Here is an 18,380-nt window from a genome sequence, read left to right as displayed (position 1 = left end):
CTCATCGTTCAATATTGTTTGTAAGCCGGACCTCATCCAAAAAAAAAGAGTCAAAGCAAAGTTGAAAGAAATCACTTTGTATATGTTGACCAGAGAATATGTTTGACTTTTGAAGACAGAATACTTACCAGTTTTGGGACACTTCACTAAACTGGGTAATCACAAAACAAACTAAAATATATATGTACATCAACGATAGGTATATTAATTTTTCATCGGAGATACAGAAATGAATGCGATGTAAAATCCATGTCCTTATCTACCTTATCTATGGAACAATTGACGTGTAAAAATATTGTTCGACAAAGTGACCGATTAGTCAGATGATGGAGGAAACTGAAATGAACCTCTCAACTCATGTTTCATGGAAATTGTTCAACTTTTTGGAATGAAAATGTTGATGGATCACCCAGAAAGATTGAGCGTTATTTCGTTCGTAACCACAAGAATGAAGCTTCCGGAATTCAATCGGAATTAAAAACTAGTCCTGGAATACTGGATTAGAAGAAAAAAATATGTTCTTGTTACAAATGAAATTCTAAAGTATATATAAGAAATAATATTCTTCTAAAAGTTTAAAAGTAAGCGATAAAAAGCATTCCTTGTATGTTGAACACAAGTTTCTGAAAAAAGCAAAATTTGTTATTTTCAGTGCTCATGGATAAGATTATATACACAGCGCAAAAAAATTAACGCACATTCTGAAAATCTCAATTTTAATGAAAGTTAACTCTACATTGACTTTATAACTTATTTTTTATGTTCTCTCGGGAAGGTTTTGAACGAAACAAGACACATTAAATGGAAGAAAAATTCAAGATTTCACCGAATCTTATGTGAAAGAAGAGAAATGAACAATTTTCAAAATACATAAATGCTGATAAGTGATTTAATACTTGGTATTTCCACCCCTTGCGTTAATTACAGCTCGGCAACGACGGTTCATACTCAAAATGAGTGATCTAAAAATGTTCTGATCTAATCGTTCCCAGATTTCTCCGAGTTGGATTCCTAAGTCATTAAGAGTAGCTGGATGATTTTCTGAACTTCTCAGCCTTCTATTGAGGTTGTCCCAAACCTGCTCAATCGGATTGAGATCTGGTCTTCTTGCTGGCCATTCCATTCGAGAGACTTCAACCTCTTCAAGGTACTCCTGAACGATGCGCGCACGATGGGGTCTGGCATTAACGTCCATAAAAATGAAATTTTCACCAATGTATGGGGCAAATGGCACTACATGCTCTTCAAGAATGTTCCTTATATACTTATCAGCATTCATAGCTCCATTATCAACGACCAACTAGGTCTGTGCGAGCAGTCAAAGATATTCCACCCCATACCATAATCGATCCTCCCCCGAAACCAGTAGTATTCAGGAAATTGCACTGAGCATATCTTTCATGTGGACGTCTGTATACAAGGGTACGTCGATCACAATGGAAGAGGCAGAATCTAGACTCATCTGTGAAGAGAATTCTTTCCCAATCGGCCTCTTCCCAAAGGATATGCTCTCTCGCAAAATCCAAACGCGCCCTTCGATGAGCTGGGCTAGAGCTGGACCTCTTGCCGCGACACGAGGCCTTAAATCATATTCTCTGAGGGGATTTCTTATTGTCTGAGTGCTAATTTGCACCTCATGAGTGTGCTCAAGCTGAATTTGAAGGAGGCGAGCGGTTGCAAACCGTTTTCTCAACGAAGAAACTCTCAAGTAAGGTTCTTGAATGGCAGTTGTTACCCGTGGTCTACCTTGTCCTGGTCTTCGGACATTTATACCTGTCTCCCTGAATCGCTGCAACATTCTGGACACACTTGTATGGGAAACTCCAAACCTTTCTGCAATTCTTGTGTATGTCCACGATTCTTCTCGCGAAACTACTGCTTGGGCATATTCCTCTTGGGTCAATTTGCGTGTTTCGCGTTGCATAGCGATCGAGTGTAGAAAATCAAACGAAAAAAGAACTATTGATCACTAGAATTGATCGAGAACAAGTGATTTTAGAATGGAGCCAATACATTCAAAATCTGATAATATCATCTTTTTTTATTCCTGCTGGGAAAAAACATCTGTATTGAAGAAAACCGTTGAAAGTGGATAACATATGCATGCATAATTCTGATAAAAATAATTATCATTGAGAACACCTTCAGTTATAGAATAAATTTGAGATTTCCATAATGTGCGTTAATTTTTTTGCGCAGTGTATTTCAACGAAATTTGAGCTATACTTTCAAAAATATTCGTCTCGCTCAAAAACACAGGTTTGGTAGTTTTTTTCCAAATATTGTATTCGAATTTCCTCATTGCATAAAATTGAATTGTAGGTAACCGATGAACTTAACGAAGGAAAGAACCTGAATTAGGAATTTCTATCCAATTTTTCTGAAGATAATCTCCCATCAAAAAAAAAAGTTCAAGAAATCTAATTTTGCCGCTCTCGGTTTATTTGTCCGAATGATGAATTTTTGGAATCAAGAACGAACGAATGATAGGAAACTTAAAAAATTCCCGTTTTCAGACATACGTTCGAAAGAATTAATGAAGAAATCTCAATTATTCTTTGAATACTTGATTTGCTTGTTACCGTTTTAATTCATTATCGTTCTCGTACCTTTTTTTTCATTCCACATAGATTAGAGTGAAATTCAGCCAATACTAAATTTTATACAGGGTGATTCTTCAACTCAACAGTGGGATTCTTGGGGTGGGAAGGAACTTTTTTTTCCGAATCGGCTCGGTTCAAAAGAAACAGGCTGTTGAAAAACCATAACAAAATGCTATTTTTAGTTTTCTCACAAACGATTTCATGTAATGAAATGAATTTCGGAATATATTTATTCATTTATTTGATGAATCTTTTTCGAAACCAAGATGTGACTATTACGTATCATAAAAATACCAGAAATACAAAGTATCCAAAATTGAAACTAAGCTACCTAATGAATATTCGGACGTTTTGTAAAATTATTCTCTGGTATAATGCGCCATTTTCGAGTAATTTTATGTTCAAAAATTAAAAAGTATCTGTGAAATTTGAAAAATTGGGTACTTTGGCTGAATACAACTCTGTTCAAAGGATCCATAGATGTGTAGTTTCACAGATTTAACTTGTTATTCTGAAGGTAATTTTGTTTTTCCTAGGGTGACACAGCTCATTATGAAAAGTTTAAATGGCTATATCGTTTTATCATGGCTGAATCGGATAAAATGGTATGGAAAAAAAGCTTTTTTTGACCTCAAGAAATATTTGTACGAGTCAAAGACTCGTATAAGATAAATTTCTATAAATTAGATACAAATAGATAATTAAATTTATTGAATAGTTTGATTGAATGTTGAATTGTTATGGTCGATAATTCGTGAAAATTCATAATTATCTGATATCGATATGATATAAAAACACTATAGTGTTAGTAGATAAATAGTAGAAGTATTTCCTTCACCTGCCTGTGTAGTTGCAAAGAAACAACATTAGTGAATATCTTTTAAATTAGTTAGTTTCGAGAATTATTAGTGCAGCTCTGATAATAATTTATATGATTTTTATGTTCCCTCTTCCTTTTCAACTTGGTCATTATTATTGGTTACTTCAAATAACCGTTCCTGGATAGCTTAATATATTTAGGCACAAATGTCATCGTTTTTCGGTAGCTTTCAAAAGCAGATTAGAGTTTTATTCTTGGAAATATGTGTAATATGTAAATAAATATACGAAACTGCTATTCACTATTCAGGAAATGATTAATCGAAAACTTGATAAGATTATATCATCTTCAATATAAACTTGCTGTTTCATCTTGATTGCCAACATTTGAGCTAGGAATAAATTCTTCGTATATTATTAGGGAAAATATAAAACTGTACTTATTGCTCAGGTATCTTTTATATTTTTGCATGTAGTGTACAAACCCTTCTCAACATACCTTCCTCAGTTTTTTAAATTTGTATACTTTGTTGCACAGTGAATTCCCCATGTTTTGTTATAAAACTATCCATTATAATTTTCTCTGAATAAAACTTGTCATATTCTCGTTCTGCTAAATTGTTTAATTTCACTGGCTCCTGAAGATGATTTATAAGGACCAGCATATTACTGTTGGAAATATTTAAACAACAGATTGGCATGAAACCGCAATAATTTTATTTATACAATATACAACCTACTCCTACAAATTGTTGTTTCTTCCTCGTCCTTAAACTGAATCAGAGCTAACAGAAAATATTGCTATTAGCATAATTTATACATCGTATAGATTTTTATTTTCAGTAGAATTTCCCGAATCTCTCTAGACAGTATGGCCTCATATGTTCTTCTACAGTTAGTTTCTTCTTTATATCGTAGGTATATAAGTTGAACAAAGCTATCTTCAAGTAAAGTCCAAATATATTCAGACAGATTTCAAGGAAAAGAAATATGTACAGAAATATCGTGTAGACCAAAAACACTCCAGTATGTTCAATACTCGCAGCAACAATGATTAAATAAACATTATGAATTGACGAATGAATTGTCACCAGTATTAGAGGCACCAAGAGTTCTCGCTTCTCGAAAAGGACTCCAAGAGTAAATGCTGGACAGGGGAATACATAGATTATGTGGAATGCTATACTAATGACAGTGGCGGAGGACCAGTCTCTGCGTTGAAGAATGATGAGCACTAAGTTGCATATACATCCGACACCAAATATAGCCATGAATGTTAGGTTCATCACTTTGAGTTTCGCTAGTGTGAAAGCCATAGCCTCAATAAGTATTCCTTTTATCAATATTTTGACAAATTGTCATTTTATTTTCATTTTCAATGCTGCCTTTAAATTACATAGTTAAAATGCTAATGATTGGTTTGTAACTTATGGAAATTGAAATAATGTCCTCTCCTTGCAATCAACTCCTGATGTGTTCCCATTTCCACAATTTTCCCCTTTTCCAATACACAAATAAGATCTGCATCTTGTATCGTTGTCAATCGATGCGCTATGGTGATACATGTACGTCCTTCTTTGGCTTTATCTAAAGCTTCTTGAACAATCTGTGAAAAATAATAAATCTTGCAATTTCTGTATCCTTGAAGGGTATTTCAATTTGTAAATTACCTTCTCGCTCTCATTGTCTAAGGCTGATGTAGCTTCGTCAAGAAGTAGAATCCTAGGATTGCGCACTAGGGCTCTAGCAATAGCGATTCTTTGTTTTTGACCACCAGAGAGTTGAGTACCTTTGGTCCCAAGTGGAGTGTCGTAACCCTGAGGAATTGAAATGTTTGAATTGAAATATCTGCAACCTATTAGTCACTATTGTTGTTTTTGTCCTAAGCTCCTCAATTGTTTTTGATACTTAAAAGACTCTGCGAGAAGAAGTATCAATAGAGATTGTAATGACACAATGCACACGAAGTTACTTATGAGCCGATAAGAAGACCAAGAATGTTGTATGATGCTAATGAAGTGATGATAATAATAATAATAATAAATAACTACAGAACTGGAAAACACCTGGGCCTGATAGATTACAGAACTTCTGGATCAAGAAACTTTGGATCATGCATGACAAATTGACCTCCGCAATAAATGATGTCATTGAAAATCCTGAAAGAATGCCAATATTCCTTACACATGGCACAACATACCTGTTACCTAAAGACCAAAGCAATGCAGAAGACCCATCCAAGTGCCGACCAATCACATGTCTTCCAACGATGTACAAATTAATCACATCGTGCATTTCAAACCGAATTCACAACCATTGCAAAAGTAATAACGTCATCGTCATGCAACAGAAAGGATGCACCAAAGACAGCCGAGGGTGCAAAGAACAACTAATAATTGATTCAGTTATCTGCAATCAAGCGTTCTCCAAGCGAAGGAATCTTTACGCTGCGTACATAGACTACGAGAAAGCATTCGATTCCATACCTCACGAATGGCTCTTGACGATCTTGAAGATTTACAAGGAGGATCCCAATATTGTTAAGATCCTGAAACACGCCATGTCAACCAGGCGTACTAGTCTTCAAATGAAAGCAGCAGGTGGCTCCATTACAACAGGACCTATTCCAATAAGACGCGGAATTTTCCAAGGAGATTCGCTGAGCCCTCTGTGGTTCTGCATGGCCCTGAATCCCTTGTCTCATAGATTGAATTCTACGGACTACAGATTTGACATCAAAAGAGGCAGTAGAACTATGATGAAACTGAATCATCTCCCTTACATAGACTATTTAAAACTCTTCGCATCTACCAAAAAACAAATGCAACTGATGATGAAAATGGTGGAAGAATTCTCGGAAGAGATCAAAATGAAGTTTGGACTAGAAAAATGTCGACTGCTGAACATAACGAAAGGGAAAATAGAAGATGGTACGTTCAAACTCAAGTAAGGTGCAGAAATTGAAGCATTAAAGGAAGGAGAAACATACAAGTACCTGGGCATAAAGCAGGCAAGAAAAATCAATCAGAGCCAGATGAAGTAAGAACTAACGGAGGAGTTCACCCGAAGATTGAATAGGATAATGAGAACGGGCCTTAACAACAAGAATCTGATAAAAGCTATCAATACCTACGCTTGCTCGGCGCTGATGAGCTACTCATTCGGTATCATCTCTTGGACTACCACCGATTTAGCAGTCTTACAGAGAAAAATAAAACAATAAACATCACATCAAAAGCTAAGTAGAACGGACAGAGCTGCCACGATATCTTGGGGGTATGTCCCAGGAAATTGAAGGACATCGAAAATGTTTCCTGAACAAAGATGCTTCGTCAGAACTCCATCGAGTAGTTTGTGTTGCTGATAGTTCAACTGCGTTGAAGCTGCAACAGGATCACTTGGAAACTGTCGAACAATCTGCAGAAAGCAAAATGCAGAAACTAATTGGCAAACTTTTGCATCGAAGGCACCAGAACGATGTCAATAATGATTACGTCGACATATCTGCGTCGAACTGCTGGTTGACTTCCGGAAGGTTGTTTCCCAAGACAGAAGGCTTCATCCTCGCCATCCAGGACCAGGTGATTCCGACAAGGAACTACATGAAATATATCGCCAAGGATCCCTCAGTGAAGGATGATAGCTGTCGTTATGGCTGTGTGACACATGAAACTATCCAGCACATCACCGTGGGATGTCAGAAGTTCGCGGGCACGGAGTACAAGAGTACACATGATGCTGTTGCCAAGATTCTTCACCAAGAATTGGCATTAAAACACCAACTTCTAAGTTGGAAAAAGGTTCCTTATTACAATTACCATCTGGATTCTGTATTGGAAAATGAACATCACAAGGTCTACTGGGATCTCACGGTTCTCACAGACTGGAAAATAACCCACAATAGACCTCATATTGCTCAATAAGGATGGGGACAGAGCACTGATCATCAACGTGGCAATTCCAAATAATAACAATCTTCTTGATAGGCACCCTGAAAAATATTAAAAATACAGAGATCTCGAGGAACAAACCAGGAGCCAGTGGAAGCTGAAAGATATCAAGACCATCCCTATTGTCATATCATCTACAGGCCTGATACCGAAGAAACTACCAGAGAACTTGAGGAAACTTTAGTTGGACGAAAATATCTATAGAGTCATGCAGAAGGCGGTACTGCTGGGAACGGCGAGAACTGTACGCAAGTACATGGGGATTGCAGAGGAACACCGTCTGCTCCGACAGGAAGTGCGGGTAGAGCAGGAATCCAACCGACAGCAAGAAGCCGAGGAGCGACCAGAACCCGACCACCACCACTGGCCAGAAAACCTGGAAAGGGCTCCAACAGAGCTTAATCCTTTCGATATCTGAGATATCTGGGATAAGTGAATGTTCCTCTGGAGAGAAGTGTGAAAGCCGCAAGGCTAAAGTCAAAAATAAACTTCATTAATCCTATAGGAAATCAGAAACAATACTTAGGACAAGTCTGAGGAAGAAAGAGAAAGAATAAAATAAAATTATTCACTCACCTTCGGCAAAGATATGACAAAATTATGAATATTGGCGTTCTTAGCAGCCTCTATGATTTCGCTCATCGGAACACTCCTCTGGTTGTTGCCGTAAGCAATATTCTCTGCAATGGTCCGGTCAAACAGATTGGGTTCCTGCGAGACTATTCCAAAGTGAGAGCGTAGGTGTTGAAGGTCCATAATCCGGATATCAACGTCATCCACACATACTTCTCCAGCGGTAGGATTGTAGAATCTCTCTAGAAGTTGGATGATGGTGCTCTTGCCGCAACCGCTAGACCCTACGAGGGCGACAGTTTTACCGCCTAAAATCTTCAAGTCAAGCCCTCTCAAAATCGGTAGATCGGGTCTGGTTGGGTACGAGAAGTAAACCCTCGAGTATTCAAGATCTCCAACATCCTGAAAGGAAAAATTTTCAAGGTGAAATTGGGTGGGTTATGATTACCGTTGAACAAAATTCCTTCGACCTTGGGAATACGTATCAATATGGCATTATTTCTGGATAATCGATACAAAACCAAGAAATGAGAAGATGTGAAATAACAAATGTCCGAGGTACTCAAAATTCATCGGAGATTAGTTCAACCGACATTGCAGATTGATTGAACCCGAAGTACTCTCTAACATTCAAACTTACGATAAAAATATCGACTGAATTTACAGAAATTCAAGCAAGTCCGTCAGATATAAAAAAATTCACTCACCCATTTCCTTTTTGAGGCATTCTGTATATTCTTCACCTCCGGAACTCTGTTCAAAAGGGTGAACATACGACCAGCTGCTTCAACACCGGTTTGAAAGTTTGGTGCAAAGGCGAAAGTATTACCCAGTGACCAAGAACCGACAATCACCAATTCTATAACTCTAAAAATTGAATGGGTTTGCATCAAGTTGGAGATAAAAGGGAATCAATCAGTATTCAACATCCTTTTTGAGTATAGTAAATGCTTCTCCATATTTAACATGTTTTTATGTGCTATTATTGTTTTATTCAAATTGTTTTATATCAAGATTTCATAGTTTACGAATCGGTGAAATTTAGAAACTTTCAACAGTTCCTGAAGTTCGGGAGATATCAGATATATAGGTTAACCAGAAATTCCACAAAATGGTAAATTTTTTCCTGGCTGTATTTGAAAACTACTTTCGAAATAAGTTGTATGAATAAGTAAAGATTACAACAGTATAACAGAATTTAAGAAACAAATGAGGGATATAATGAGTAGTAATGTCTTTTATTCGATTGATTAGTTCATTTCATTTTCGAAAACCTAAGTTAGATACTATCCTTGTTATCTCTTTGTTTTGTCTCTATACACACATGGTAATTTATTAACTTAGTTCAGTATGTGTGTATATTATTGTATATCATTAAACTTTGAACGTTATTTTATGTATACACTGATTACTGAGAATATTTCATTAATTTTATCCTGTAAATATTGTTTTATCTATACATTTTTACATTTTAACATATATTTTCATTTATGCATTTGGGCTTGTATATACTATTCCGGAATTCTGGTTCTTTTTTCTATAGACTATTAACTTGCATATTCAAATTGCCTCCCTCTCTATTTGTTATTGTTTTGTATTGTATGTATTTCATTTCTTCATTTTGACCTGAGAATGCAATTTTTGTAATTGTAGAAACACCAATAACTCCCTCTCTCTCATTGTTTTCGCCTCTCATTTTGCAATGATATATCCCTCAACTCAATATTACCAATTAAAAACTTAGCTTTGGTCTGGAAGCTATATGGGGAAGAAGTGAATCCATTGAAGGGCTTCAAAATATAAATCGATATAATGTAATGTTTATGGTGAAATCTATTCGGAGGTTATTCCTGAAGGGTGGCTTGTTTTAGTTGGGACACCCTGTATAGTTGATATTATGCACTTTAGAATATTGATTATATAGGTTGAGACTTTGACTCGTACAAATATTTTAACAGTAGATTCTTGAGGTGAAAACAACACTTCTTTCCTTTACCATTTTTTCCGAATCGGCTCGGTTTAAAATATACAGGCTGTTGAAAAACCATACAAACATTATTTTTAGTTCTATCTCACAAAGGTTTAATCGAATGAGATGAATTTCAGAACATAGTTTTTCATTTATTTGATGAATCTTTTTCGAACACAAGTTATCACCCACGTCTTTTACGTACCATAAAAATACCAAAAATTCATAGAACCCAACTCTCAATTGAATTGGACGATATCTAATGAACACTTGAACTTTTTGTGAAATAAAAGTATTCTTCATATTTTTTCTTTATAATGAGGCGTTTTCGAGTAATTTGAGGTTCAAAAATTAAAAAGTATCTGTGAAAATTGAAAAATTGAGTACTTTGGCTGAATACAACTCCGTTTAAAAGATACAGGGATGTGTAGTGTCACAGATTTAGCTAGTTATTCTGAGGGTAATTTTGTTTTTCCAGAGGTGAAAACTTAAAATAGCTATATCTACTTATCAGGGCCGAATCGGAAAAAATGGTATAGGAAAAAGTGTTTCTTTTGACCGCAACTATTAAAATATTTGTACGAGTCAAAGACTCACCCAGTATATCAAGTATTTTGTTTAGAAAAACTGTTTCACGTGGTTTAAATTTATCCTGAAGGAAAAAGTTTTGCCTTACTTCTGAAGTAACAAAAAAAAATTATCATTGCTTACTTGAAAACAATTCCATAATGTATCTTCTCCTTAACGATGATTTTTGCACCATAACTCAGACCTGCTGCATAAGCGAAGTACATCAGACTTTTTGCCAATCCTAGCATAAAGGATTTGAAATGGGATTTCCTTTTCGATGAAACAATATATGGGACTAGTTCTTCGGTGTATCGTGCCAGGAACAATTTTTCACATCCCAAAGAAACTACAGTGCGAATACTGCCGATGGCTTCTACAGCAAGCTGTCAGATAAAAAAATTATTTCAAGTGAATCTTGGAATTTAAATAATACAGTTTTTTTCTCTTCCTCATCATATCAATATGATATCTAATATCATCTTTTCTTTCACATGCATTAAGTCTTGTTTTTTATCTTTCATTACTCTTCAATGGCATAAGTTTATTTGTTAATCTGTCTCTGATGGCAGTCGAATCAAAATAGAGAATTCTCAGGCATTTGTCCAGAACATTTCTAAATTTAGTAGAAACTCATATGGCAATGAAGTTATAATCCAGAAAGAGAATTTTTCGAAATGAACGAATAATTGAACTTTATAGAGAAATATCAGAAACGATTACTCACCCCAGCGGATTTTTGTAGTTTTTTTTCCCTGAAGCCGGAATCACCCTGCATTATTTTCTGCTCGAAATAAATCGATATGAAAATGAACGGAAAAAAAGCAAGCATGATGAGAGCTAGTTTCCATTCGAAATATAAAGCAAGAACATTTGCTAACAAGAGGGTTGATAGAGAATTCAGCACTGTTCCAATCGGCATTCCTGAAGCCTGAAAATTCATGAATAATTCTTGAACTGACCACTTTATTTCACATAATAATTGATTAAGCATAATATTCTCTGATGCAAACATAGATCAATTTTCGAAAATTACTGATAAAGTTGATGATTAAGTGTTATCGAAAACGTCCGTTGTTAGGAGGGTAGTAATTGAAGAATTATCTGGAATGAAAATCACAAAACCAAAAGAATCGAAGCTGTATTTGTTTAGTTCTTGCAATCTTTCGTCAATTATCTATAACCCTATGAAAATCGATAACACTTCAGAACCTCAATCACCCCTAAACTACATAAAAATTTCAATTCAATAACGCTACCCATTTCATCCCTTCAAGAAAATAAGGGTTGAGAAAAAACCCCATCAATGTGTAATAACGCACCCACGTATCTCGATCAGTAGAAGAGCGGCTTTCCACTGATCATAGGGGTGATTATTTTTAGATGTTAAGTACACAAATTGAAGGCCTCGAAAGGGGAAAAATAATGAGGATCCGGCCCGTCGCACGAAGGACAGGTCTTGAAGTTGAATATTATTATTTCTGGGGAGATGTTTAAATGAAACTCGTGAAAAACTTTAACAATTAAATCTATTGGAAAATAAAATTAGAGCTTCTCTATAAATATGTACTCGGTCCAAGACGACCAACAAAAATCTTCAATTTCTTAAAAACATGCAAATAAGCGCAAAACAATAAAACATACTTTCATAACCAAAATCTTGGGTTAAAATTCAACTTCCCAACTTAGCGCTCAATAATAAATCAATACTTTATCAATGAATTTTAGAGGAGCTTTCAAGACTCTGGACGAAATAAAATTGGAACTTCTACCTTTTCTGCGACTGCTGTTTGTCTGACGCTGCCGATGAAAACTTTTCGACACCAGACTTTACCCGCACTAATCGGCGAATTCTTTTTATCTGGTCTTACTACGAATCAAGAAAATTAACGATCACTCCTCGAATGTTACTTTACTGATTTCCGATAAACTGACTTGAACTTCAAATTATTTCCAAATTTCTTCAACTACCTAATTCGCGATATTCCGTTCCTACTTCAACAAAACCAACAAAAACAAAGGACTGGACTTTTCTTTACACTGAACTTTTCCAAATATCTATGAGCCGACCGAGTCCCCGATTCTATTCCGTGATCTACCTAGACTTTTCTCTTACTTCGTGAAAACCTATTTATTCTAAGTCCCTTTTCTCTTTCCTTAATGACTGACTCTACAATGATTTATAATTTCTCTACTTTTCCGTACCGACTCGAAGGGGTATATTTTTCAATATTTTACAGATCACGTTCCCGGACCGACTGACTAACTTTTTCCGATGTACCTTTTTCCCCAGTCTTTCTCTCCCACGCTATGGGTGGTACCAAAACGTCCCAAAATCGAAATCATTGGACGATCATTATTGCTGAGTTGAAAAATCAGCGTTCCCAAGCTGGACGGTTACAAGAAAATTTCGACTACTCCGCATTCTGAGAATTGGTTTCTTCTCAGGGTCTCCAGACTAATAAATCTTTCTTAATCTACATGACTAACCATTTTCGCTTGTTCCGAAGTCCCTATCACCGGATATTGGGATCAATTACATAGGCCGCCGATCACCGGTTGCTCTCTGAAAACGTAGGGTATTAATAACTGCTGATTTTCTGACTGAGCGACACTAACTCTTTCAACTATTATCGAGCTGGTTATTATTGAAATTCCCATGATTTAATACCGTCTGATCTCAAGCACCTCGAAGTATCGTATTTCCAACTAAAAATCGCCTCTGCAGCACGGCTGCAACAATGTATAAAAATTCTAGCGATACCTTTTTCGAATTATGCCAAATTTATTCGGAATCTCGTATTCCGATTTATTACAACACTCCCTCCTTTTAAAAAGTTTTGGCATTGGATGCCACAACTTTTCCTAAATCATCATATATTCGTCCAAAGTCCATCATGTCCTGCTCTTTCCTAAAACTAACATTCACAAACTTAAGTTTCATAAGCGAATTTATCTCACAAGCTACACTTCCTTCCTCATCACTTAACCTACAAATGCTCTAACTCTTCTTATGTAGTAGTCCTTTAAATCACACATCATCTTCAAGCTTTATAAACATAAAATAACAAAATAACAAACATGAACAAACTAAACCTAAATAGTACACTCTTCGGACAATGGTCATCAAAACAGTTTCTACCCTCATATTTTCCTTAATCACTTCACAATCTCCAACATGGAGTTCCTTAGGTTCAATTTTCGGAATTCTTTCTCACTATCGCGAACATTCTCACACAACTATAGACATCCTCGGAATCATGTGGAATAACTCTTCAGGTGAAAAACCAAAAGTTACCTCAGGTGGAAAAGTTTCTTTACACGGAACGCCACTGTTCAACCCGTGCTAATGTCCATATCGTATGATCATCTCGGTTACGAAAACACAAACTCAGTTCGACCTTGTTGCCGCGGCACATTATTCGGCGCATCGTTTACCGGCTATGTCTCTCAGTCCAGTGTGGTATCACTATTGGTAAAATTGGGTGTAACCCTGGATATCGCTCGATTTGTTTTTGGTAGCGTACTTTCGACGTTGGATTTTGCTCGCACTTTCTCGTCGATATTCGTCTCCCTCAAGTTGAAAACATTCTTTACTGAGTGATGCATTTGATTAATAGCAGTTTGGTGAGCTTATCCTATTCCTTCTTTATCGTCAAAATATGTAGTAGACAGTCTATGTCCCGCCGTCTCTAATCTAATTCTCTTCTGGTTGCCTTCCACTCGCATCTCTCGAAGAACCTTTTTAAGCTGAACCATCGTCGTTCTACTGATGACGATTACGTCTACCTCTAGATGATGAATTTCGAGCCTCATATACGGACCGACATTGTTCCATAAACCGCACTTGATCAGTTCAGAATACCCTCGTACGCACAAGTCCACATATTGAGTTGAATGTCTCTCATTCTTACGCAAAATTTCCGAACTTTCTAATTCTTTGGCGCACAACTTTTCGAGTTCATGAAGATTCTAACATTTCTGATGAAATAGCCGCAATATCCGGTTTTCCGCACTATGGTATACTATCGCCGTCGCCACCTGGTAACTAAGGTTAATCACCATTCAGAGGTTATCCCACTGATGATGACCTGATGATTATACCTTCCTTCTGGTTGTAAAATCTGCCATGGATTGTCTTTCAAAGATACCTTCTTTTGGATATTGATTGACCAAAACCAACTTGTCGACTAAATACAAGAACAACAAAATAAAACAACACATGCAAAATCGTACAAAACAATTCATCTCCCATGAGCATGCAATTTAATCATGGAGAAAACAATAATCATAAAAATACCTATCAGAACTATATCAACAAAACTCGACCTTATCGTAAAAGCATGCAGAACGTTGTGCTCACGTTAAAGGGTGACCACAACGCTTCTTCATAATCCTTTTCCGTCAAGGATTATTTCTTTCTCATTCCATCTGTTCCCGATATTCTTTATGGATGACATTTGAAATCATTCATCAGCAAATCATAATTAACCCCTATATCGTCTAGCTTCCAACATGAAGCTCCTAACTCAACCGAAAATGACATTGCTCCTATGAAAATCTATCACTCAATAATGACTCTAGGTCCAGCTTAACTCAAAATACTTCAACTCTGCAGTGTCTCTTTCAAAACTTCTCATATTCAATACAGCAAACAACCTTTAACTTCAACGATTTCAATCTAAACGAAAATGAACCAATTGCTACATAATGATCAAGGGTTTTTCGGGAGATTAATTCGTTATGACCCTGGCGCTCATCTGACCCAAAAAAACTAAAGAAACCCATCTTTATACCATTCATTTCCCTTACTATAAGTCATTATAGTTGTTATTCTACTTATAATCTGTGGAATGGGAAAGGTCGATTGTTCCTTTTTCAGGACTATCAGCCAAAATGTCCTGCCACTACCCAGAAAAAAGAAGAAGAAGAAGAAGAAGAAGAAGAAGAAGACCCTTTTCAGGTTGTGACTCTCCGGGTCAGTGAGAGCCCCTGGAATCTGCGAAAGGGCAGGAGTCGATTCACTTCTCCTGACAGGTCAATCCTACAGATTTTTCTGCCGCTACCCTGACTCCTATCTGATTAGGTAGGGCTCCACCTATCTGGGGGACGCCTTATCCTGGTAGACCTCCTTACCACCCTTTCTGGTTCCTCTTGATCGGTCTCCATTACCTCCTCCTCATCACTAGTCATTTCTTCATCGTCGGAATCCGGCCCCACCACCCTATTCCAGCATGGAAGCATTAGGGGGCGAGCCTTTTCAGTTTGCTCTATCTCCTCTACTAGTTCCGTCTCGTCGGAGTCGCTATAAATTTCTCCCTGTCTCTTTAATGTCCGTTCTCTTATCCCCTCCGGTATCCTATTAATATAGGGTTTTAACCTATTTACATGAACAATTTGTTCATCTCTTCCCTTACATTTCCGTACTTTACAAGTAACGGGGCCTATTTTTTCGGTTATTCTATATGGACCGATCCAACTCTTTACTAATTTTTGTGATAACCCCCTTTTTGAACTCATATCCCTCACATATACCATGTCTCCTACTTCGAACTGCGGATCCGACGTTCGTTCGTTGAATTTATTCACTCTTGTCGTCTTAGCTTCTTCCGTATTTTCAAATACCTCCGTATAAACTCTTCTTAACCTTTCCTTTAATTCCGAGGCGTAATTTTCGTCATAATCGTACCTGACCCTGTCCGATTTCATAAAACTATCAATCGGCAGTACTTGTTCTCTCCCATGAAGGAGGAAGAATGGACTATAACCCGTGGTGGAATGAACATTTCCCCGATACGCCATTAAAACGAATGGTATCCAACTATCCCAATCTCTTTGATCCCTGCTTATGTAATGTGATAACATATCCTTTAATACCCTATGCATCCTCTCGATTTGTCCATTAGAAGTAGGTGCGTAACTCGAAGTTTGAATTTTTCTTATCCCTAAAATGCCGCATACTTCCTTAAATAAACTTGACATAAAATTTGTCCCCCTATCAGTTAATAATTTCTGAGGGGCGCCATGTCGAACGATGACATTTTCCACAAAAGCTCGAGCTATTGTATCCGCCTTCTGATCCGGTACTGGTATTGCCTCTACATACTTCGTAAAGTAATCCTGGAAGGTAAGAATATAACGGTTCCCATTAAAAGATGTTACTAATGGCCCTACAATATCCATCGATGTCAATTCCCAGGGTTCGGTTGTTGAAGTGAACCGTTGCAGTGGCGCTTTCTTCTGGTGAGGCGACGTCTTCCTTCTATTACACGCATCGCAGCTGGTACAATACTTGATAACGTCCGTCCGCATTTTTGGCCAGTAAAACCTTCGTTTTAAACTGGCGAGAGTCTTCTGTTGGCCAGGATGTCCTGCCATTAGCGAATCGTGAAAATCATGTAGTACCTTTGGTACATACACCCGAGGCACCACTAATTTATCATTTCCGTCTTCACAAAAATATAGTACCCCATCCCTAGATAGATAATAGGGTTCCGTAGATTCCCCACCAGCCTGTATCGTCTCAATAATTGTCTTGCAGTAGGGATCGTTCTTCTGCGCGCCCTTTAAACTTTCTCTATCCCATTCCGGTTCCATCCCGTCTAAACCCTGCTCGTTAATTTCCACTAAAGATACCAGTGCCGAATCCAATTCGTAAATTACAATTTTAATGTCCAAGTCATGGAATATGAATTTAATCATTTCTAGAACCCTTTCCCAGTCTAATTTATCTAGCCCACACCCTATCCTGGGCATGGCTAATACACTATCCCGATTTTTCTCGCAACATGCTCTCAAACTCCTCAAAGCATTCCACATACCACTATACACCGGTTTATCAAAATAATTAACTTTCGTTACCAGATAATAAATGTTCCTTTCTGGCAAATTTAGTTCCGCCGTTTCCCCCACTATTTTTCCTTGCTGACGTAATTTATCTACTGATCCATATATATTTTTGAATTGCAATGCTATCCCTGCTCCCATAGCCAAATCCTCTGACACACAATGGGCTAGAGCCCATGACTCCGGTGCTGTAAAAATATTTCCCTTTTTCGAACATAATGTAGGCATTTCCGGTACTTGATGAACCTTCCTATATTCCTGAAACTCCTCGAACTCCATATCAATAAAGTGGTCTTCCCTATTATACTTCCTACTCAGTGCGTCAGCGTTCCCGTGAAGCCTCCCTTTTCGATGTATTACGGTGAAATCATAATCGGCTAGGGACATGGCCCATCTAGCCAGTCTAGATCCTGGATCCTTCAGACTAAGCAACCATTTCAACGGGCGGTGATCCGTCACGACAGTAAATTTCTTCCCATAAAGATAGCACCTAAACGTTTTTACTCCGAAAACAACCCCCAACAATTCCTTTTCTGTTGTCGAATAATTTAACTCGGCTTTCTTAAAACTCCTACTCGCATATGCTATAGGTCGCTCATAACCTTCTCGCACTTGGCTCAATACAGCCCCGACCCCTAGTCCTGACGCGTCCGTAGCCACAATAAAAGGTTGGCTAAAATCCGGATAAACTAAAACCTTATCTGAAGTCAAAATCGACTTCAACTTCCTTATTGACTCCAATACTTCCGCAGTTATTTCAAATTTCACCTCTTTCTTTGTTAAATTAGTTAACGGGGTTGCTAAGTCAGCTGCATTAGGGATGAACCTTCTATACCAGTTAACTATTCCCAGGAAAGAACGAACTCCTCTTACATTTTTGGGTATAGGAAAATTTTGTATCGCCCCGATTTTCTCCGGATCCGGAAGCACCCCCTCCTGTGTGATTATATGCCCCAAATATTTAACTTCCTTCATCATAAATTTGCACTTTTTTGGTTTGAGTTTAACATTGGCTTCACGAAGTCGATCGAAAACACCCCTTAACTTTTCAAT

At 37.3% G+C, this 18,380-nt stretch overlaps 1 protein-coding gene across 1 annotated transcript in view; it reads right to left on the bottom strand.

The window, feature by feature from the left end:
- Positions 1-4,116: 4,116 nt before the first annotated feature.
- The window catches only part of LOC123322800 (ATP-dependent translocase ABCB1-like), a 37,823-nt gene continuing 23,559 nt past the window's right edge, over positions 4,117-18,380 (bottom strand). Inside the window, exons 15-20 of the mRNA XM_044910820.1 lie at positions 11,209-11,412; positions 10,626-10,867; positions 8,653-8,812; positions 7,949-8,347; positions 5,093-5,239; positions 4,117-5,028 (exon numbers count right to left, since the gene is read on the bottom strand). Coding sequence (XP_044766755.1) covers positions 4,831-5,028; positions 5,093-5,239; positions 7,949-8,347; positions 8,653-8,812; positions 10,626-10,867; positions 11,209-11,412 — 1,350 coding nt within the window. The 3' untranslated portion in view covers positions 4,117-4,830. The remainder of the gene's footprint in view (positions 5,029-5,092; positions 5,240-7,948; positions 8,348-8,652; positions 8,813-10,625; positions 10,868-11,208; positions 11,413-18,380) is intronic.

This window comes from Coccinella septempunctata, chromosome 1 (genome assembly GCF_907165205.1).
Source record: "Coccinella septempunctata chromosome 1, icCocSept1.1, whole genome shotgun sequence".
In the NCBI taxonomy this organism is placed as follows: domain Eukaryota; kingdom Metazoa; phylum Arthropoda; class Insecta; order Coleoptera; family Coccinellidae; genus Coccinella; species Coccinella septempunctata.
This window is presented reverse-complemented; position numbering and strand designations above follow the sequence as displayed.